The 21,479-nt window shown below is 47.7% G+C and overlaps 1 protein-coding gene across 1 annotated transcript; it reads left to right on the top strand.

Annotated features, from left to right (window-relative positions):
- The first annotated feature begins 2,049 nt into the window (after positions 1 to 2,049).
- OVGP1 (oviductal glycoprotein 1) lies at positions 2,050 to 15,058 on the top strand. Its single transcript, XM_037498432.2, has 11 exons — positions 2,050 to 2,103; positions 2,680 to 2,709; positions 3,049 to 3,253; positions 4,178 to 4,234; positions 5,870 to 6,035; positions 6,522 to 6,646; positions 7,827 to 7,935; positions 8,033 to 8,218; positions 9,796 to 9,912; positions 13,508 to 13,643; positions 14,608 to 15,058. The coding sequence occupies exons 1-11, from the start codon at positions 2,073 to 2,075 to the stop codon at positions 14,940 to 14,942; spliced, it is 1,497 nt and encodes a 498-aa protein (XP_037354329.2). The 5' UTR covers positions 2,050 to 2,072; the 3' UTR covers positions 14,943 to 15,058.
- Positions 15,059 to 21,479: the final 6,421 nt, after the last annotated feature.

Here is a 21,479-nt window from a genome sequence, read left to right as displayed (position 1 = left end):
GCTTTCTTCAGTTCTCCAATGGGACGACGTTTGTGAATTTTTTCCTTACTTCATGAGAACAGGCTGAGTACTAGAAGGAGTATTTGTAAGTATCCGGGTGGGAGTGTAAAAATAAAAAGCAATGGTTTTATTTTTTGACAGCAGGAATTCAAGGAGTGGGGTTGAGAGAAAACAGAGACATGCATGGGACACTGACTCTCAACACAGCCTCATTAAGCGGTTTGCTCTCCATCATCATCAGCTGTGCCCACACAGTCACAGTTGCCAGCTCTTTGGCATGGTGGTTCCTGGGTATCAATTGTCAGATCTTGGCATTCTTCTCAGCAACATCAGTCACTTTTACTGTTAGGTCTGAGAGCCAGCCGTGTCCACTGCAGCAGAACAGGCAGTGGGGGGACTGACCCAGGCAGATGGCGGAGGATCAGATTGGCAGGTAAATCGGGCTCTGTGGTGGGTAGTGCCCCTGGAGGAAGTCTGGGTAGGAGGATAACCACCTTGCAGAAAACGCCAGTGATGTGGAATCGGGGGTGGGGGGGTAAGGTGGCAATTGATGCAGTCAGAGGAGGCTCAGTAGTAGAGAGAGGCAGACTTTTCACATAAGAGGGCTTAGAAGACAGCAAGTAAGACCCCAGGAATCTGGCAAAACCAAGTCAGGACCCAGCCTTAGGAACCAACCGTGGTGCTGACAGAGAAATCAGAGCAGAGACCTAATAATGAGACCAGGGCCTCACTGGCTAGGAGTTGGGAAATGAGTAAATGAGTCAGAATTCTGAGCACGGTCATCAGAGCCAAACATCTTGCCAGGGCTAAGCTAACCAATGGTACAAGTTGTGGCCAAGCCTGTGAGGAGCCATTGCTCTTTTCCCCTGTCCCTTATTACCTTGACATCTGGTCAGTGCCTTGGTGCCGTGTGGGTTAGGGGAGCAGTGTGTCTCCCAGAGATGGAGACATACTGTGTATACCCAGAACATCTGATTTCTGGTCCTCCGCAATTGAGAGCCAGATTCTGACCTCTGGGAGTCCCCATGGTCTAAGATCCTCCATGGCAGAAAAAGAAATCTGACACATCATAAAAGCTTCTGGCTTACAGGCCTATTTTGTTCATCCTTCATCTTTGACAAAATTGGTTTCACGAGACATTCTCACCATCGGGCTACATGCTGGCCTGAACACGGTTGATTCAGACAAAATTTCAGATTTTTGTCTTGTCTTGAGAAATTGCAGAGCCTACCAAGACAAGGCCTATTTCACTGCAGGACAGTCATGAGGGGCTACTCAGCCCTCCACGTCTGTGCCGATCTCGGCTGTGTCCTGACCCAGAGACCTCAAGTTTGCTGATGTGCTTCATTGTACTGGAAGTGCTATTCTTCTACTAAAGTGGAGAGTGAGTCGCTTCACTGTCACTTCGCCTGTGGATGCTACCTGCCTGGTGGGTGTCAGCAATTGAGTTTGAGAACCTTGCTGTCCTGCACAACAACCAGCTCCTGTTTGTTATACACAAAACTTGCACTTTTTCATGCATTCTCTCTTGAATGCCTACCAACCCCTGTGGAGGTAAGTACCAGCTGTTATGACTATTTTACAAGTGCAAAAACTGACATTCAGGGTTCTGTGACCCCAAATTAGGGAATTTCTAATGGGAGGCACTGAGATTCAAAATTTGCCTGAACCCAAGGCTGCACTTTTAAATGCTATATTATATTGCTCCCCTAGCCAGTAATCTCAGCACCGAGAAGCACTGCTGCAATAGAGCGTTTCTTCCTCCTGCTCCCTTGTGGCACTGAATCCAGGGAGAGGGGCTGACACTGCTCTGCCCTCGCCATGCCCACGGGTGCACCCCCCGTGCTAGGGTCAGTGGGAACTGTTCCTTTGTTGGCTCGGAGAGTGATAGCCACTCAGTTAAAGAGGGAGGACAGCAGGTGCTGGGGTTACTGTGACTCTGGGCACCAGCCCATTTATCACAGTCTCTGGTTTTTGTGTGTGTGCAGCTGGGCCCATCAGTGCTGACTCAGGGGGAGACCTGGTGACCTCTTATAAAGAGGCTCCACCTCTAGCCTTGCATCTCCCGGACCATGGAGATGGGGAGGCTGTTGCTGTGGGTTGGTGAGTATGCCCGGGGCAGTCCCCACAATGTCCCTCAGCCCAGGAGGCTCAGACTTCCTAAGTTTGTCACCTCTCCAGTGCTGGAGAAACATCCTGGGGCCCGGGGTGGACAGGACATAACGAAGGGTCAGAGGGACTCAGGGAGGAGCAACGAGAACCATGGTTTTCAAACCTGGTTGCACATAGAACATTTTTATACCTGCCTGGCTTCCACCTTGGGGTGATTAAGTCAGAATTTCTGCCAGAGTGTAAGTACTTGGAAATTGGAAGCTAGGTTTGAGAAGCTAGGCCTGGAGCTTTTGCTGGAACTTACCAAAGTCGTTGCTGTCCCTGGACCAGCATGTGGGCACTTGCGGTGTTTATGTTAGAGTGGAAGGAGCTTAGGTAGATCTGGCTCTACTGGCTCAACTTAGAAACAAGTGGATAGTGGGATAGTGGGTGTCTCCAGATTTGCACCCACATCTGGCTGGGGTCTGCAGAATTGGTGGGGGAGCTTGCAAACTGGAGGGTGTTCCAAGAGGTCACTTGGGGCATACCTGTGACTCTGCATGCGATTCCTCTCTTCCTTTTCTGCAGGGCTGCTCCTTTTCCTGGAACAGCATGATGGTAAGGGACTTCTCTGCCTCTCGAGAGCCAGAAGCATTTCCGGCTGAAAAGGGTTTCACCACCCGGCCTGGCTCTGCCAACAGGATGCTTGGTCCAGGCTGTTCATCACCTGCGTGCCAGGATGCAGCGTTAGGGCTCCTCTGACCAGGACATCATAGGACATTCTTTTCTCCCTGAGACCTCAACACTGGGTGGGACCGGAACTCAGTGTAGAATTGGAGAGTGGGTTGGGGGTGTGTTGCAGTGGCCTGGCCCCTTGGGCTGTGTTCACACTGCTCTGTGGAAGCTGAGCTCCTCGCTGTGCTTGGTCTCTGCTGATTCCTGTGCTCTCTCCACCAGGAGCTGCCCACAAACTGGTGTGTTATTACAACAAATGGGCACATAGTCGATCCAGCCCAGCCTCTGTCTCACCCCGTGACCTGGACCCTTTTCTCTGCACACACCTGATATTTACCTTTGCCTCAATGAACAACAATCAGATCATTGCTATGGCTGCCTCGGACCAGAATGTTCTCTATTCAGAGTTCAACAAGCTCAAGGAGAGGTGTGTTTGTATTGGATGTGGGGGTCACATCTGCAGATTTTATAGACAGAAGGAAATTAAGCCTTTCTTCCCTTTCCTCGTCAACTCTCCTTGATCCCCCTGGTCCTTGCCTCCTCTCGGGAGCACCCCTGACTTGGAGCTCCTTGCTGTTAAACACCCCGAGTTCTTTCTTCCTCTTTGTCTTTGGGTTGCTATTGCTTCTGCCTGGATTGTCCTCTCTGCCCTGCTTGGCAGCCCTGACTTACCTTTTCAGCCTAGTGGTGAGGATGGCATGACCTAACACTGCTACCGTGTCTCAAATTAGCAATGCTAGTGTTTCCACTAACAGCACTTGCAAACCCCACACTGGGAGCTCCCACGGGAAGGGACAATGTCTCCCATATCTCTGTATATGGGGCCTAGGGCAGTGCCTGGCACAGATCAGGAGCTCCCCAAGTGCTTGCGTAGGCATTTCTTCCCAGGGCTCCTGTCCAGAGGGAAGTCTGGCACCGAGTCAATGGTTATATGCAGGCAGGGCAAGAAGCGCTCTGGAAGCAGGGAGCGAGTGTGTCTTGCTCATTGTTCCATCTCAAGCACCTAAATAGTCAATGGAACACAGCAAGTGCTTAATAAATGCTGAATATGAACATGAATAAGGAGAAACTTTTAGGAATGTCCTCCTTTTCATTGGAACACCACAGGGATGTGGGAGAGTTTGGTGGATTTTGGACAACCTGGGAGTTCCTGGGCTGTGATGAGTGAGGGTTGATGGGCCTTCCCTCCCACCCCCCCTCCACGCCGCTTCCCTTTCCTTCCCTCTACCCATCTTCCCACTTTCATCTCCCCCACTTTCCATTGCTCCCCAAATGAGTGAAGCAAAGGAGTGGTGAGCGCAGCCACCCCTGGGTGGGAAGCCCTCTCACCCACCCTCTCCCCGCACTGCAGGAACAGGAAGCTGAAGACACTGGTGTCCATCGGCGGGTGGGACTTCGGCACACCCAGGTGAGACTGGATTGGCACCACCCTCTCTCTGGGGCAGGGTGGGGGCGAAGGGAGAAGGAGCAGGTGGCTCGAAGTAGGGGCAGGCCAGGCGAGCCCACCAGCACAGCCATGCAAGAGTAAAGATGTGTGGACACTCCCTGAGTCCTGACCTGGACCTGGGTGCAAGGGTCCCTGGACCTTCCCTCCAAGACTGACGAGCAGAGACAGGGACCATCCAGCATGCCACGGGAAAGGGGTGTCAGGAAATGCGGGAGAAAATGGGCTGCTCACAATTGTCCCCTCATTAGAGGTACAGATTTACCCTCAGGGAGCAGAGGAGACTTGTGCAGGACAAGAGGAGGTACCCCAAACCTAACAGGGTCTGAATTTGCTTACTTTACAAACAGAGCCAGTGACCCCAGCCTCCAAGGGTTGTTTAGGGCCCCTCTAACCAGGACCTCACAGGACATTCTTTTCTCCCTGGGACCTTGCACTGGGTGGGACCGGACCTAGGTGTAGAATGGAGAGTGACGTGGGGGTGTGTTGCAGTGGCCTGGCCCCTTGGGCTGTGAGCACGTGTTTAGCTTGGTGCCTGGCACATCAGGATCCACACTCAGCACCTGCTCCTGTTGGCACAAGGCGACATGGAGGTACAGACCACCTGTCTGTTCCCCCTTTTCATGGCTGAGGCAGGTCAGAGGCCACCTGCCTTCTCGCTTGGACCATTGAGCTGCAGGAGAGGGAGGCCTGTGGCCTGGGCATGTGCAGATGCATCTTTGGCATCAAGGACAGCAGAGGGAGGGCTTGGGGTGTTTGGTGAGGACAAGGCTTTGCTTGTCCCTGTGGCCACAGTTTAACATTCCAGGTGTGTTAGATGCTTTGCACACACTTGGAAGCAGCTCACACAGTGGTGGTTTGTATTTCAGATTTGTAGAAAACAGAAAGTAGGAGTGAGAGGCATCAAGGAACACGCTGGTGTCCCTCAGAGATCACCTGCGAGGAGGTGGCCACCAGATGACGGCAGCCAGGCCCGCCTGACTCTAGCTGCTTAACTTTCTAATCACAACACAGGACTAGCCCAGAAGAACTTAGTGTCCAACCCCAATAAATCATAATTTTTCTAGTAGCATCTGCACTATAAAAGAAAAATCAAACTAAAATAGGAAAAAAAAAAAAAAAGCCCATGAAGGAAAGAGCCAAGAGAAAGGATCCCTAGACAGACCACAAGTTATCTTTCTGGAAATGCTGGTCTTGGAATTGAGTCCCTCCCCCCGACCCCCACCAGCAGAGAAAGAAAGTCAGTGCAAGGATAGAACAGTGGAACTGGGTACTTAGCTGTGAGGAAACAGCAGATAGAGGCAAAGTTTCTGACCAGCAGGCAGCTCAGGCTTTGCAGCAGAACACACTCCTGGGATCTCTGCCCCCAGGCCATGGGCCTGCTGTTCCTGTGCAGTCTGCCTGGGGCTGGACTCAGTTTTCAGCTCCTCTGTGCTGCCTGAATCCCCCATTCCTGGGAATTTTGCTCTAGTGCTTGGAGGGGTGTTTAAGAAGCTTGAAGCATTTCCAAGGCCTGCCTTCCTTTCTTCCAGCCTGGGCCTGGGAGAAGGGGCCAGTTCTGGAGAGAGCGTGCCTCACCTCAGCCTGGTCTCCCGGCAGGTTCACCACTATGCTGGCCACAAAAGCCAGCAGGAAAACATTTATTGATTCAGTGATACCCTTCCTGAGGACACACAGCTTTGACGGTCTGGACCTCTTCTTCATGTACCCGGGACAGAGAGGCAGCCCCGCGCAAGACCGGTGGAATTTCCTCTCCTTAATTGAAGTAAGGCCAGTCTGGCAGGTGTAGAATCCAGAGATGACTCTCCTTTTATCATACCTGGGCTTGTGGCATAGGAGGAGTGTCGAACAGCGAGGCAGGGGCCAGAGAACAGAACAAAATGTTCTTTTACTTCCAGCACCTAGAGGTGCTGGGCGAAAGAGCTGCTGAGCAGGGTCTGTGGTGCTTCCTTTTGTTTGTCTGCATCCAGGCCCACCCCAGGTCCCCCAGCCTGAGAGTTGCCTCTCTGCAGCTTCTGGGGCTTGCTCAGGCATCAGTCTGAACCCCGTGATCCTGAACCTGACTGCTACCCCACTTTCAAATCACTGGCCACACTGGCTCACATCTCTTCCCCCGACCTGTGGGCAGGGCCCACGTCTGACTCTCCTGCATCTCTCCAGACCACAGGGCACTGTACCTGAAGTTCTCCTGGCTAATACTTTCCATGATTCTGTTTTGTCTGGTTTTCTGCACTTGCCTTGTTCTTCCCAGGAGCTCCTGTTTGCCTTCCGGGAGGAGGTGTATCTCACCGGGCGCCCAAGGCTCCTGCTCTCAGCTGCTGTCTCTGGGAACCCACACATCATCCAAAAAGCTTATGATGTGCGCCTTCTCGGAATGTGAGTGGAGGCAGGACAGCAGGCTGAGACCCCCAGAGCTGCCAGGCCTAGTCTGCACTCTCCACGTGTGCCCTGGGGCAATGCTAGTTTGTGGGGGGAGAGGGGGCAGGCTGAGGATCACTTCATTACACCCGGGGCTCTCTTTAGGAGACCAGAGTGAGGTGATGTTGTACCAGCACTCACAACACCATCATCTTGGGCAGAGTCTTCTGCATGCCCTTTGTTGGGTCTCATGGGAGAGAACCTCATGGGCCTGACCTGGGCTGGGCCAGCGCTCAGCTGCAGACACACTGTGTGACAGGTGCCTGGTGTCACAGCAGATGAATTACCAGCTGCAGAAACAAAATTAGCAACGCCCACCCAGGCCCGGTTTTCAGAGCACAGGTTTCCATGCAAAAAACCACAAAGCTAGATAAGGAGTAGCTCATAACTCTGGACATGCCAGAGCTGGATGCATTTTCTCGAATCTCAGAGACCAAGGTTTTACAGAGGAGAAAACTGAGGGACAGAAGAGAGGATGGGGTCTCTGTGGGACCACACTGGGGAGAGTGGTTTCAATGTTGGAGGAAAGGGGAGCAACCCTGGGGCACAGGGCTCGCGAATGTCGGTCTTACAGTCAGGTGGGATGGAGGGAGTCCTACCTTTCCCCAACGGGACAACTTTAGGCATCTTAGCCAACCTGAGTTTCAATTTCTTCAGCTTTAAGATGTAGGTAGTTACAGTTCTTGGGGCTTTGGCAGGATTAAAATTGAATCGGATAATCCATAGAAACCTGCACACCTGCAGCCCGACTCAGCTGCACCTCCTCATTATGAGAGCTTTCTGGAAGAGCTTTCAGTGGTTCCTTGAATGGCCAAAAGACAGAGGCCCATTTCCTGGTGCAGGACGGAGCTGCTTTGCTCGGACAATTTCTGCAGCCCTCTGCCGGCACTGATGTCAGGTCTGCGGGCACTGGATTCTTCTCCGAGTCTTACCTGTTACTCTGGATCCCCCTGGGATGGTGTGGGTCCCTAACCACCTGTGGCAGCATCTTAAGTAGAGGGCACAGTCTGGGCAGGCCCCACAGGCAGAAAGGGCTGGGGGCGTGGTGAGCCCTGCACAGCTGCTAGTGAGCACTGTGAGACTATGACCTGAAATCCGACTGCCTGGTCTTCTCATGCCCTCCTCCTGCCCCCTACAGATTCCTGGATTTCATCAATGTCTTGTCTTATGACTTCCATGGAAGCTGGGAGAAGTTCACAGGACACAATAGCCCCCTGTTCTCTCTTTCTGAAGACCACAAATCTTCGGTAAGAGAAAGCTCCCTGGTGGCCCAAACATCAGCTCCTGAGTCCAGGTCAATAATTCATTGTGACAAGGAAGAGTTTGTGTTCTTTCTGCCTGCAGGCCTATGCCATGGAATACTGGCAAAATCTTGGTGCGCCCCCACAGAAGCTCATCATGGGGTTACCTGCCTATGGACGTACCTTTCTCCTCTTTGAATCCTCTGAGAATGGACTGCAGGCCAACGCTGTGGGACCAGGATCTCCAGGGACGTATACCAAGAAAGCTGGCTTCCTGGCTTATTATGAGGTGACAGGAACAGGACCTTTGTCTAGTCAGGGCTCCCCACTCCAGGTGGGGTGAGCGCAAGGACAGGGGCAAAGGCAAGGGCTAGTGCTAGAGTCAGGACAAAGAGGCAGTTTATCAGGGCAAGGGAAATCCACTATCTGGGTCATTTCCTTTCCCTTTAGGTGAAGTTATTTGAGGCTTTGGTAAGGGATGAGGAACTGGGGGGAGGGGTGAGCCTGATTGGAGGGGGAAAGGTATTGTACCTCTTTAAAGAACTGTAATGTTATACAAGTCAATTCCGATTTTACTATATGGCCTAATAAATGAATATTTGCAACATATGTAACATTTGCAAAAGCAAAAGAACAGTATAACCTTCTGTCCCCTAGCCTCACCCCCACCCCATCCCCCACATCCCCTGCACCCAGCTTCAATCATTAACTACTTATGGTCAACCTTGTTCCATCTTTGCTCCCTGATGCCCTCCAGTCCTACTACTAGATTATGTTGAAGCAATTCCAAGATATCCTCTACTACTGATCGTTTCTCCTGTACCCAGTTCTGCTCCCTTAAACCCTATCTCCACAAAGCTTGCTACCAAGTGGAGGAAGAGACATGGACCTAAGGGAAGGTAGAACTCAAGAGAAGACTGAAAGAGGCAGAGTGTAGCAATAGGGCTCTCAAAGGTCTAATGGAACAGATAGACACTGAGCAGAGCTTGAAACACGGGATGAATCCTCATGGGCCAGAATGACAAATGGGAAGGACCTCCCACGTAGATGACAGCAGGTACAAAGGCACAGGCATGGAGGGGTGCCGGATGGGGGCTGGAGATCTGCTCCAGGGAGTGGCAGAGGAGTTGATGTCGCTTCAGCCTCTGCTCTGTGCGGGATGGATGGAGAGGGTTTCTTGCTGACTCGGTGAAGCATGGTTATGAGCCATGGCTCAGTTGCCATGTTCTTAAGGGTCGTGATGGGTCAGAGACTTTGACAGACAGAAGCATTGAAGACAACAGGACATGTAGATGTTGGCTCCTGTAGCTCACCTTGAATGCTTCCATGTCTTTGCAGCTTATGGTTTCTGCACAATGCTTGGCACCCTGTTGACACTCAGATCGATTATACAACCTTGTTCTCCCTGCCTCTGAGACCTTTATATTTATTAGAGGTTCAAAGCTTGTTTGATTACATCCCAGATGGGCAGCATATGCTGATTTCTAAGGAGCAGAGGGGAGGTTTGTTTGTGAAAACTCTTTGAAATGATGCAGGTTTAGTCAAGGTTAATGGTTTGGTATTGGCATCATTACCAAATCTTGGTTTGATTTCTTAAGGACGCCACCTGCTCCAGTTTCTCCTTCTTTTCCGTCATGGTCAATAGAAGGAGGAAGTGTAATAGAAGGCATTTATTCCTAGACTACCTAGAAAGACCTAGAAAGGAGGTCTTAAGTGAGTGGCTTCCCCACATCCTCTTTAGTCAACCTGCTTCTCACTCCTGGTGAGGGATGCTTTGATTCCTTACTCCTGAGCAAGGAGCAGCATGTCTGCTGGTGCTTGTCTCCCTGGCACTTCACAGGACTAATCTGGGGACCCTCCTGGCAGGTCTGCTCCTTCATCCATGGAGCAACGAAACGGCGGATTAGTTATCAGTATGTTCCATATGCCTTCAAGGGGAAGGAGTGGGTTGGCTACGATGACGCCTTCAGCTTCAGTCACAAGGTGAGACTCGGTCCTTTCTTCTGCAACATGTATTGAATCATTCCCTTCTGGCGTCCATGAGGCCCTTGTCTGTATGTCTGTATAGTGTGTTTGTGTGTGTGTTTGCATGTGCATGCATGCGCTCAAGCATACGCTGTGTGGAGGACAAAAAGGTGAGGATGATTAGTTCAGATAAGCTTCATGCTCGAACCAAGCGGAGTTTCATAATCACTTCTAGCCCAACCCTCTCATTTTGTTTTTTTTTCTTTATTACTCATTTTATTTTAGAGCTATAAATCTTTAAAATACAAGAAGTAATTGACTCCTATCAATTTTTGGTAAGAAGAGAACATTTTATCAGATCAAACAAGAGCAATAAGTTAGGGAGCCAAATACTTCACTGTCATAAGCATTTGGGGGTCCTGTTTCTTGTCACTCCCAACATCTTAATCAGGGTCAAGCGTGATTCAATGAGTCTTAAGTCAAGAATAAGAAAATGACCCAGAAGGAATAAATAAAGACATTAGAGCGAATAAGTCAACTCAGGACTGCCTCTTGGCCATCTCTGATCTTTCCTTCCTCCCAAACTTTCTATCCCACAAGACACCTGTTGTGGCAAAAGCTCTGCATCTCCCTCTAGTGGAGACATTTTCATTAGGCCTAAGAGTTTGCAGGGGGTAGATATTTTCTCAAACTACTCAACACCCTATTGTTTCACGCCCAGAAAAATCTTGCATGGCCATCCCCCAGATCCCCTGGTGCACATCCCCTGAACTAATCTTCTGGCCACCTCATATACTATCTCCCTCAATTATGGGCATACAGACAACTTCTTATTTTGAAGACAAAGAATCTCAGTTTTGAGGGGAGAAATGATTCTCAGTTTACACAAGTTTTTGGTGATAATCTTTTGATGGTATCACATAGCTCAGGTCAGATAACTATGGATCAGACAGGTAAATACCGTGTGAGCTACTCATGCTAAGCGCTACATGAATATTCACATGAGGCAGGGCCGTGAAGTCAGGGAGGACTTCCTGAAAGAGGTGAGCAGGAGCAGGAGAAAACGACATGGGAAAAGGCTCAGTGGTACAGAAAGCTTGTTCAAAGCAGTTTTGAAGAAATTGTTAGGTGTAGCAGAGAAGTTTTGTAAAGTTTAAGAGAAGGCTAGAAAGTACAGGGCAGTTGCTGGAGGGATTGAATGCTGATGAAGGAGTTTAGCCTTCACCCTGTGGGCATTTGAAGGTAAAGCTAGGTTTCTAAGCAGGGCTATGACCTGTGAGTTTGAAGCCTTTAGGAGTGAACTGTTGTCAGTTCTATCCTTCATATCCTCGCACCTCCCTGTCCCCACCCCCCAAAGCAGTGTTGTACAAAGTAGAATCTGTCAGTCGATTATAATGAATTAAAGCAGAAACAGCATATTCAGTGGTTTCTGAACCTGCCTCTGCTTTGGAATCATCGAAGAGACTTGATAAATGTAAAATGTGGCTCTACCCCCAAACATTCAGCAGGTCTGGAAGCTGCTTTTAGGGTGTCATCATGTGATACTGCTCTCTCCCCTACTGTTGGCTGCTCTTTGGGGGAAGTTAGGTCAGAAAGCACAAGACACAGAGGCATTCACAGAGACTCACCGTGTCTCCTCTGCGCATTACACTGAGGGAGTCGGCCATGGGGAGAATGGTCGAGAGCAGGGTTTTCAGCTTCCAGGATTTTACTCTGTGGTTTGATAATGGAAGATACAACCAAAAACAGTCAGTGACTCCATGGAATGATCCAGCTGGATAAGACTAACATATGACCCATAGGGCAGGGGAGTGGGGACCGCCCCCTGTGAGCTGGGGGATGCCTGGGTCCAGCAGTGGAGGGTGGTCTGCAGAACTCGAGGGAGATGTGAGTCTAGTGTGAGCATGATGTAGGGATTTCATGGTAGACTCTTGGAGCTGAAAGAGAGATCATTTCTGGGAAGTAATTATGCCTGGATTTCTCAGTGTTCTTGCATCATCCGGGCATTCTGAGCAAGGGAACAGACAAGTTATAGTAATGATGATGACGACAGTGATAGCCTCACACTCTTTCCCAGAGCCATTTGCTCACATTCAAGGATTTGAAATGTCCCCTTCTCACAGAGGACTTAATTCTAGAGTGAAGCTCTCAGTCTCTCTGGAGGGATGGATGGCCAGATACACAAACTTCTCTACATAAGCTCAAATCTCATAATTTTGGGGTTCTTCTCTAGCATTGCAGGTCCCTACTTCACATGCAGGTGAATACCTGGCCCCTCATCACATCACCTTTTGGGTGACGGTGGCATGTCAACTCAAGGATCTATTCTGGCTGTTTGTTTTGTTGTGTGCCACCCGCCTGTTCTCTGATCCACAGATCTGGGGTGCACGTAGGTACGTGAGCACATGTAAAACTGGCAGGCTGACTTGGAAGCTTGGATGTAGGATGCAATTCAGATTCTTCTGGTTCAGAACACATTTGGTTTCTTCCTTTCTCTCATTTTACATTAGGGGACAGTTAGTCCCAGGAAGGAGTTAAGTGTCTTGGCCAAGTCATGTAGCCATTGGATACAATAGAGTCTGTCTTTTTCATCATGCTTGGTAGGTAGCAATGACAAGGAAAGAGTAGGACCTGGATTTGGGTCTAAACTCTGCCATTTAGTTATAAATGTTTAAAAATCATCCACAGAATTCTTTATTTTCTTACTTGTGAAAAGAATACACTGTTATGTGGTCTATATCTTGCCTATGGCAGCCCTGAGATAAGGTTTGTGGAAGGAATTTTTAAATATTAAAGCAATATCTGTAGTTTAGTATATTGATAATGGTTGGTAGCAGCCTGAGGGAATCCAGAGTGACCATGTTTAACATTTATGAACATTCACAAGGCACAAGGTATGGATGCAAATATTTTGCAGGTAGGAATTCTTTTTTAAAAGTTTTTCACTTTTCAAATTGTGGCAAAATATACATAACATAAAATTACCCTCTTAGCTATTTTTAAGCTTCAGGTCAGTAGCATAAATGCATTCATGTTGTTGAGTTCCTGTCACCATGTCCTGCCTATCACCACTGTCACCCCCCCACCGCCCCCCCGCCACCACTGTCCCTCCGCAGAAGTTTTTTATCTTCCAGATGGAAACTCCTCACCCATAACCCCTGCGCACCCTGGCCCCAAGCCAGCCCCTGGCAATCACCATTTGCTTTGAATCTCTATGAATCTGCCGTGTCTAAGAACCTCATCTGAGCAGATCACACAGTATTTGTGCTTTTGTGACTGGCTTATTCTACTCAGCACAAGTCCACGCTGTGGCACCTACCTGTAGGAATTCTTTTATCCTAAAGATGTTGGAAATGTCATTATCCCTTTCTTACAAATAAGGCAGTTGGGACACAGATGGTTTATGGAACTTTTTCAAGACCCTGTAGTTAATAATCAGTAGAGACCAGATTCAAATACAGGCTAAGCTTCTAATCACCAACTACAGTGTCTCATGAGGGTCCTTATGTTTTTGGGTCCCTGAACCCCCACTACAACTATCTGCAAGAGAGTCAGGACAAAAGGTTAACTGACAGATAACCTAACAGCAGGATACTGGCTGCCACTTTTACAGGCATCATTCATAAAGGAAAAGCATTTGGGGGGCGCCATGGTGTGGACATTGGACATGGATGATGTCAAGGGCACTTTTTGTGGCAGCGGCTCTTATCCCCTCGTGTCCAGGCTGCACCATCTCCTGGTGCAGGCCGGTAAGTAGCTCTGACCTGCAAGCTGGAATCAGAAGTTGCATGACCGGGGCTGGGTGGGTTCATATTCTTAGTGCTAAAGACTTTGGTGAAGCAAGATGACATGGAGGGAAGAGAACAAGCTTTGCTCTCAAGTCAGTCTGCTTTCTAATGCTGGTTTGATGCATGCTCCCTTTGACCCCCTTATCTCTAAAATGGGAATAATCCTCATATTCATGATATTATTATAAGAACCAAATGAAACATGAATGAAAACTGTTGGCTCAGAGTTAACACTCAATATTTGCTTGTCTATTTCTCTGTTTCCCACTCCTGCTTTCATGGGTAAAAGTCCAGAAAAGGAAATAAGTTTCTTTCACTATTTCTATAGTAGAGACTGCCCTGGAAGTTAGGAGATGAAAAACTTGGAGATGGTTTACAATTCTCATTTTATGGATAGGGAGATGGGGGTTCAGAGAGGTGAAAGTTACTTAGGGGTGGAGACAGGACTGTGGCCCACTTCTTTTTAACTTCTTTATAGGGCAGCCCTTCTTCGCGCCCTCCCCGCCCACCATGATGTTCTGCACTCCTACAGCAGGGGACATAGAAGGTGTCTCCTGGTAGATTCAAAAAGTAAGAAATCAGGCCTTCTGAGCAAGGTCTTGCAGACAGTGCGCTCAGAGAGCTCAAAGTGAGGTCTGAAGCCTGGAGCACAGTATGGCTCTTCCTTGGGTCATTGACTGGAAATACAGCAAATCCACTGAGGTCTGGGCACCTGGGATCACATTAACATGATGAGGCAGGAGACAGGGCTTTTATGCGGTAGGACTTTATCTACATCCTCAAGCAGGCGCATTATGAAAAACTCCAATTCTGGATTTTGGGAGCAGGTAGTACTTCAGCCTTGGAGTCCGTTTAGCCTGCCGGTAATGAATAGCCTGGGAAGGAATTGGTGGAAATCTTATCCTTTCTGACTGATTTTCTCTAGAGTCCACCTCAGTTTCTTCACTGACCTATTGGTCCTCACCCATGATGAATTCTTCAGGAACTGACTCTGGAAGGCCAACCATGACAACTGACTTGGCAAGCTTGATCCCGGGAGGAAAGGTTACGACCAGTAAGACCCATATGAAGTCTAAAAGCATGACAACAACCTCCGGAGGTGAAACTGTGACCCTTGAAAGTGATAATATGTCCTCTAGAGAGCAAACTACAGCTCCGGACGAGAATACCGAGACCCCTGGAGTGACCATGACCTCTGTGGACCAATACTCTGTTTCCCTGGATGACACTACACCCATTGCTGTGAGTACCACCCTCTAGAAGAAAGGCTGTTGCTCCTAAAAAGATGACTTTCCCCTCCAGAAAAAAGATAGTCCGCTCTGATGTTGCAGACGAAGACTCTCAGAGGAGGACGTTTTGACTTGTGAGGTGGATGCTGACCCCCATGAGATACTCTGGTCTTCAAATGGAAGCTGAAAAATGGGCTGCTCTCCTGTGGTCCTGTCATGTAGCCGCCAGGACACACCCCCTTGCTTTTGACAACCCCTTTGTGTCCCCATTGATGGAAACCATATCTGTCATCTTTCCTCAAGGGGGCAGAGAGGCCTTTCCACAGTCCTCTCTGGTGGAAGGAACTCAGACAGGTTTGCTGCGGGTCAGGAAGCTCAAGTCTGTGGTGGCAGAGACGGTGGGGGGGGAGCCTGTCTGTTCTTCTAAGTCCTATGACAGAAACTGCCTGTGTCCAGCCATTTAGAAACCGTTCATGAGGCAAAATAGGCCCCAAAGTCACCCTGAGCTAATCTCTTTCCTTCTGAATAAACTGGAAATGCAAGAATTTATCTGAGTGCTCTCAAGTTCTTTTCTCTAAATAATGGGTGAAGCCCAATTGTTCCTTTCAGGTCCACATTCCCCTATTGTACTTTCTGGAAGTTTGGGGCTAGCTCACGCTGATGTTTTCCAGCAGGGAGTATGTGTTTTGCTCTCTGCCATGAACCACTGCTCATGTCTCTGTGGGTCAGAGCCAGAATGTCTTCTAGAGAAGTTTTTCACAATCCTCAAGGGGGGTGGGGCTAGGAAAAGGAGAGGCTGAGTCTTCAGATTATACTCCCTGCTTGGTAAAATCTCAGTGGTCTGTCCCATAGCCCCTCAGCATTCTTTCTATCAGAAGTGGTTGGGAGGAAGGAGAAACAGTGTATTGTCATGTCCCCTGCACACGTCTCCTAGGTCTCCAGAGACACCAATTTTCATATCCTGCTCCCTGCAGTTTACCTGCAGAACAGTGCCTTGATCATAACCAACCTCATAAGTGAGCACAGACATGAGGCCAATTTTAAGTCTTCCTGTTCTAGGAAAAAATAATACTCAGAGTGTATTAATTAAAAAAACAATACTAACATTAATGGTACCTTTTCTTTTGGAAGTACACACTCCAAGTTTTTAGGACAAGGGTCTTAAACTAAAATGCCCACAGAACCAGGCTCCTCCCATAAGTGACTGAACCACGTGACAACAAATCTGTCCCAAAGGATTCTTATACTGTGTTCATTTTTTAAAATTCTTTTTTCTCCTTGTTCTAATTGGATATTCTCTGACATTGTATTTTTGAGCCCATTAATTCTCTCCGTTGCTTCTGTTTGTCTGCTATTGAGGCCCTGATTGTATTTTTTAATTCAGTTCTAGTGTTTCTTAGCTCTGTTACTTCTGAGGGCCCCTTACATTTTATCTTTATTCTTTTGCTATTATTTTCTATCTCCCATTTTTCTTTTGAGTTCCTTAAGTGTTGTTAGAACTGTTAACCTTTTTAAAAAAAGATTTACTTAGTTATGCATATAAGAACTGGGGTACAGGCCAGAGGTGCAAGTGGTGAGAGGACTCACCAGAGACAGAGTGGGGAACAGAACAGGCAGATTGACTGAAATACATTGCTGAGGGGAGCAGCAGGTGAGACAGGACAGGTCTGCTGCTCCATGGGGGTTGCTCCCTGGTGGGCCAGGGATCCAACTTGCACTGCAGAGGGTGCAGATAGCTTCACAGTGCTGCACTTAACCCCTTGCGCCACCAGAAAGGCCCAGAACTGTTAACCTTAAACTCATCTTCAGTCTACAGGATGGAGACTCTTCTCAGGGTTTTGGGTTTTTTTTGTTTTTTTTTTTTGTTATTTTGCTTTCATACTTATGTTCTTCTGCCTCCTCGTTATTAATGTTTATGGTATTAATAGGGACAAATTCCAGGCTGTTGTCTTTGCACCTGTTGAAGTGACCAGAGCACGGGCACCAGAACAGTAGGTATAAAGACCAGGGCATAGGGCATCACAGGGCCCCCTCCTAGAAACGGCAGGAATTTCAACTTCCTGTTGTGCTGTGGGTGCCAGAGTTGAGGGGTGATCCTCAGTGACCCCTTCCTCTAGGCCAGCTCCTCAGTCTTTTTGCTGCTTAGTGTCTCACGTCCGCTTCTACTCCAGGCTATTTTGAGCACTAGCTGCAGCTCTGGCAGGGATTATATTTGCTGTGGGGTCACAGGTTGCAAGTTCTCTTTTCTTTTCCAGCACTGAGTCTTATCCTGGAGTGTTTGCTTCTGTTACTAACAGGTGTTTGACCTCTAGTTTGAATAAACATTAGATAACATCTACAAATCATGAAAAAGTTTATGACACATTGTTTAAATTCTAAGATTATCAATAGAATAATATACTTATCAAACTTTTGGAAGACGAAAATGATGAAATAGACAGGTTAAGTTTCACAAAAAGAATAGGAAATAAAAAATGGTCAATATAAAATAATTCAAAAAGGAGAGAAAACAGGACATAGAACGGGCAAAAAGTAGGCGCCACTAGTTAGACTGAAACACAAATTTATCGGTAATTACTATAAACACATATGGATTAAAACCCCAACTAAAGACAGATATTGTCACACGTCAGAAAACTTATCCCCAGGGGGTATTTGCTAGATTTGAGGTTTAATGGGGCAGGAGATTGGGGGAGTTGGAATGGGAACTTTTGATGTGGATAGCTGAATTTCTTTCAGTCTTTTAGGATATAAGAGATGGTTTTGCATTTGTTCTCAAACACCATCCCAGGGAATTCACAATCAGAACCTGGGAAAATCAGAAGTAGATGAATATTTCAAAATCTGCACCTCAGCCTGACCCAGCTCAGTTCCTAAGTGGATTGGGAAGGGCTGGTCCTTATCCTACAGCAGGACAGAGAGGAGCCCTTGCGGGTGTTGGTGGAGGAGGAAGGTGAGGGGTCCGGTCCTAAATGAGTAAAAAGACTAGTGAACTGGCCACATGTTGTCTCTGACCAAGAGAGAGAACCATGGAGAAGGTGTTAGGAACTTCTGTCACTTCCTAATTTGAATTTTGGAGTCACAGAAAATGTTCTTTTATGTTTGTGTAGGTTTGGAATTTTGCCACGAGGTGGCAGCAGCACACAGGGTTACACTTTTTAATGTAGACAGGCAGGAAACTTGGATGATGTGAAAAGCAATTGAAATACCTTTCTATCAAAAAATCAAATAAAATAGAAATCTCCCTGTCATTGTTATCACTAACGTTGATATTCTCATGTGCCTTGAAGCAGAAAGAGTGTGAGTGTATGGTGCATAGAGAAGGGTTTGTGGGTGGACGGAGGTTAAGTCTAGCTTGACTTAAAACTCCAACTCGGCCTTTTATTAACTATGTGATCTTGAGGAAGTTAATTTAGCCTTGTAAAGCTCTAACTGGCATAAAGTTGGTGTTCAATAAGTGGGATTTGTTGTTATAAATGTGTCCTCTGTAACTCTTAAGTTTCCCTTTCAAAATATTTCTATAAAGGAACATTAACTCAAACATATGGAATTTCTTTGGTTTTGTGCATAGATTAAAGGCTCTAGGGTAGGTTCATGACAAAGTTCCAGTAGCTTTTCTATGCCACCTACAACATAACTTAGAGAAGTCATTTTGGTAACTGACCTCTTGCAGTAAACCTTATAAAAACGACAATCTAAAAAAAAAATGTATAAATGGTATAGAGATGGTATTAAGTATATCATTTGGCTGAATTAAAAAAAACTTTAATGGCTCCTTATTGCTTATGGTGTAAAGTCAGTACTGCTTAGCGTGGTGCATAGAGTCTACCTTACAATCTTGCCTATAGAGAAACCTAGGACTACAGTTCAGTGGTTCTACCCATGATGCTCTGGTGTGTTGTAATTAGCCATGAGCCATGTATATAATTTGGTGGAAAAGCTAAAATACTGAAGGTATTTTAGTAAAGACTGACTCAGCATAGTATTATAGACTCCAGAGTGTTCCTCTTAAAGCATTACTGTCCTTTCCATTTCAAATGGTTTCTTGAAGGAAATCTTCAGAACTGCCAGTAGCTTGATGGCAATTGTGCACAGCCAATGCAGGGTCTTTGGGTGGCCTTGGAAGATGAGGAATTACGTTGAGATCTGCTGTTTCAGCCACGTTGGTCACCATGTTCTCTGGACTCATCACACAACTTCACTCTTTTGTGCCATTGCTCAAGTGTTTCTTCTGCTCCCAGTGGCTTTCCAGACTCCTTGATTCTACATCTAGCATCCTGCAAAGATGTTTACTCCTCAGTGAAGTTTTTCCATTTTACTCCCACTCCCTGCTTGCTTTCAAAACACTGTCATCATCAGGGTGTGGTAACAACACCTGAGAGGAGAGACCCTGGACTTCTAAAACACAATGTGGAGGGCCTCCCTGGTGGTGCAAGGGGTTAAGCACTGGACTATGAAGCAATCCACAGCCTCTGCAGCACGAGTTTGATCCCCAGCCGGCCAGGGAGCTACCCACATTTAACAGCAGACCTCTCCTTGTTATAGGACAGGGAGAGGGGCAGCCCAAACCCCGCAAAACTGCCTATTGTCTATTCTAAATGGGTTCTGCCATCCGCTGCATCAACACAAAACATATGAGATTTTAATGGGAAGGAACTTTAATAAAAACTAGGAAACAATACAGGTAAGGCAAAGAGTCTAGTTTTTAAATGAAGCACCCAAAGTTACCCGTCCCCTCGTGGGTAAAAGTCCATCCATATGGGATCGGCCCAGAGCAAGGCCCCAAAGCCTGCCACAAGTCTAAAGCATCTTCCAGTGGGGACCCACAGAAAAGAGTCAGAAACAACCAAACAAGCCCAGAAGGAAAAGAGCAAAATCAACATCAAGATAAAAGCTGCCATTGTCACCTCCCCACGGGTCTCACCCACATCTGTGTCACCCAGTCCACGACCAAAAGACAAGCGCAGCTTCTTCACGTGTCTCTAGGCTCCATCCTGCCTCCTTCCTCAGTCTCTTCTGCAGCTTCTCCTCTTCCTGCTCAGCTCCACCCTCCCTTGGGTGGGGCAGGGAAACTCCCCCTTTCCTGGGGACCACCCTGTTACATCCTGACTCGCCTGCTGCTCCCCTCAGCAGTGTATTTCAGTCAGTCTGCCTGTTCTGTTCCCCACTCTGTCTCTGGTGGATTCTCTCACCCCCTGCATCTCTGGCCTGTACCCAGCCCTTGTATGCTTAAATTATCTTTAAAAATAAAAAAAAAAAATAAAACACAATGTTGTAAACCAGCATTACTCGATGAAAAAAAATATGGTCATTATCACTCTTTCATACAACAGACATTGGAATACCTAGAGAGATTGTTACCAATCAGGGTGAGGGGCACCCCAGAACTCCCAAACCTTCCTCCTCTAAATAGGTTCTGCCATCTGTTGCATCAAGATAAAACATACTCTAGTGCATAAGACCTTTAGTGGAAAGGAACTTTAATACAGTTAGTGTGCAATAAAGAGAAGAGAAAGAGTATAGTTAAAATTGCTTCCAATTAAACACCCCAAGTTACCCACCCCCTCATGGGTGAATGCCCAGCCAGACAGGGTTGGCCCAAAGCAGGACCACTGAAGTCCAAAAGCTATCCCCAAGTCTAAGGCACCTGCTGGCAGGGACCCACAGGACAGGGGCAGAAGGGGGCAGGCAAATCTGAAAGGAAAAGAGCAAAACCAAATCACGATAAAGGCTGCCATTATTAACCTCCCTGCGGTCTCCCACCTACGTCTGTTTCAAGTGTCTCCTGCCATGTTCCCCAAGTCCCTGATATAAGTCCAAGGCACAGAAGCCAGCTCAGCTTCTTCACATGTGTCTCTGTCCCACGTGCCTTGTCCAGTCTCCTTTCTCTGCATCTTTCTTCCTTCCTTGCCCAGTCTCCTCCCTACTCAGCTTTTCCTCCTCCCTCCTCAGCTCCACCTGTCCCTGGGAGGGGCAGGGAACCTGGAAGCTCTGCTTTCCCTGGGGACCACCCTGTTACAAGATCACACTGCCTCAGGACTTGATCGTGTCTCCATTCCCGCAGAGCTGCAGATGTTATCATGCAAATTAGTTTTCTTCCACTCCCAGAGCTGTGTGCAGACATGAGCGGAGAGTAGGCATTCAATAAATGTTACCTAATTTGTGAACTAAAAATATGACCGTAAAGAGCAAAGGGTGTCATTGACTATGGGAATCATACAATTAAGACTAGAGATGAGACTGACCGCAAGAGCAAGGAAAAGAAGTGGAGAGAAGACTCTGTAGCTCAAGAAATCGCCTACCCTACCCTTTGGAGCCAAAGAGCAAATTGTTCCATTGATCTGGCAGAAGTTGCTAGTGCCCATTTCCCAGCAGACACCAGCACCAGGATCCTTTGTCCCCAGGCATGGGACGTGCTTTTGGTAGCAAATCCTAATCTTTAGATTCCATCAGCAAAGCCATTAGTAGCTTTTAAAATTGACTACAAAATGGATATCAAAGTTCCCACCGCTTGCCCAAGGGAACAATAAACAGAATCTACGGATGTGTGAGGGCTTGGGCTGGTACA

Source organism: Talpa occidentalis, unplaced genomic scaffold (genome assembly GCF_014898055.3).
Source record: "Talpa occidentalis isolate TD23 unplaced genomic scaffold, MPIMG_talOcc4v2.1 talOcc4.9, whole genome shotgun sequence".
In the NCBI taxonomy this organism is placed as follows: domain Eukaryota; kingdom Metazoa; phylum Chordata; class Mammalia; order Eulipotyphla; family Talpidae; genus Talpa; species Talpa occidentalis.
Note: the sequence above shows the minus strand (reverse complement) of the source record. Positions and strands in the feature narration are given on the sequence as shown.

Coding starts and splice junctions, on each gene's coding strand:
- OVGP1 (XM_037498432.2), top strand. CDS start 2,073: ATGGAGATGGGGAGGCTGTTGCTGTGGGTTG. Junction 2,104..2,679: donor GAGGCTGTTGCTGTGGGTTG/GTGAGTATGCCC, acceptor CCTTTTCTGCAG/GGCTGCTCCTTTTCCTGGAA. Junction 7,936..8,032: donor CTGAAGACCACAAATCTTCG/GTAAGAGAAAGC, acceptor TTCTGCCTGCAG/GCCTATGCCATGGAATACTG.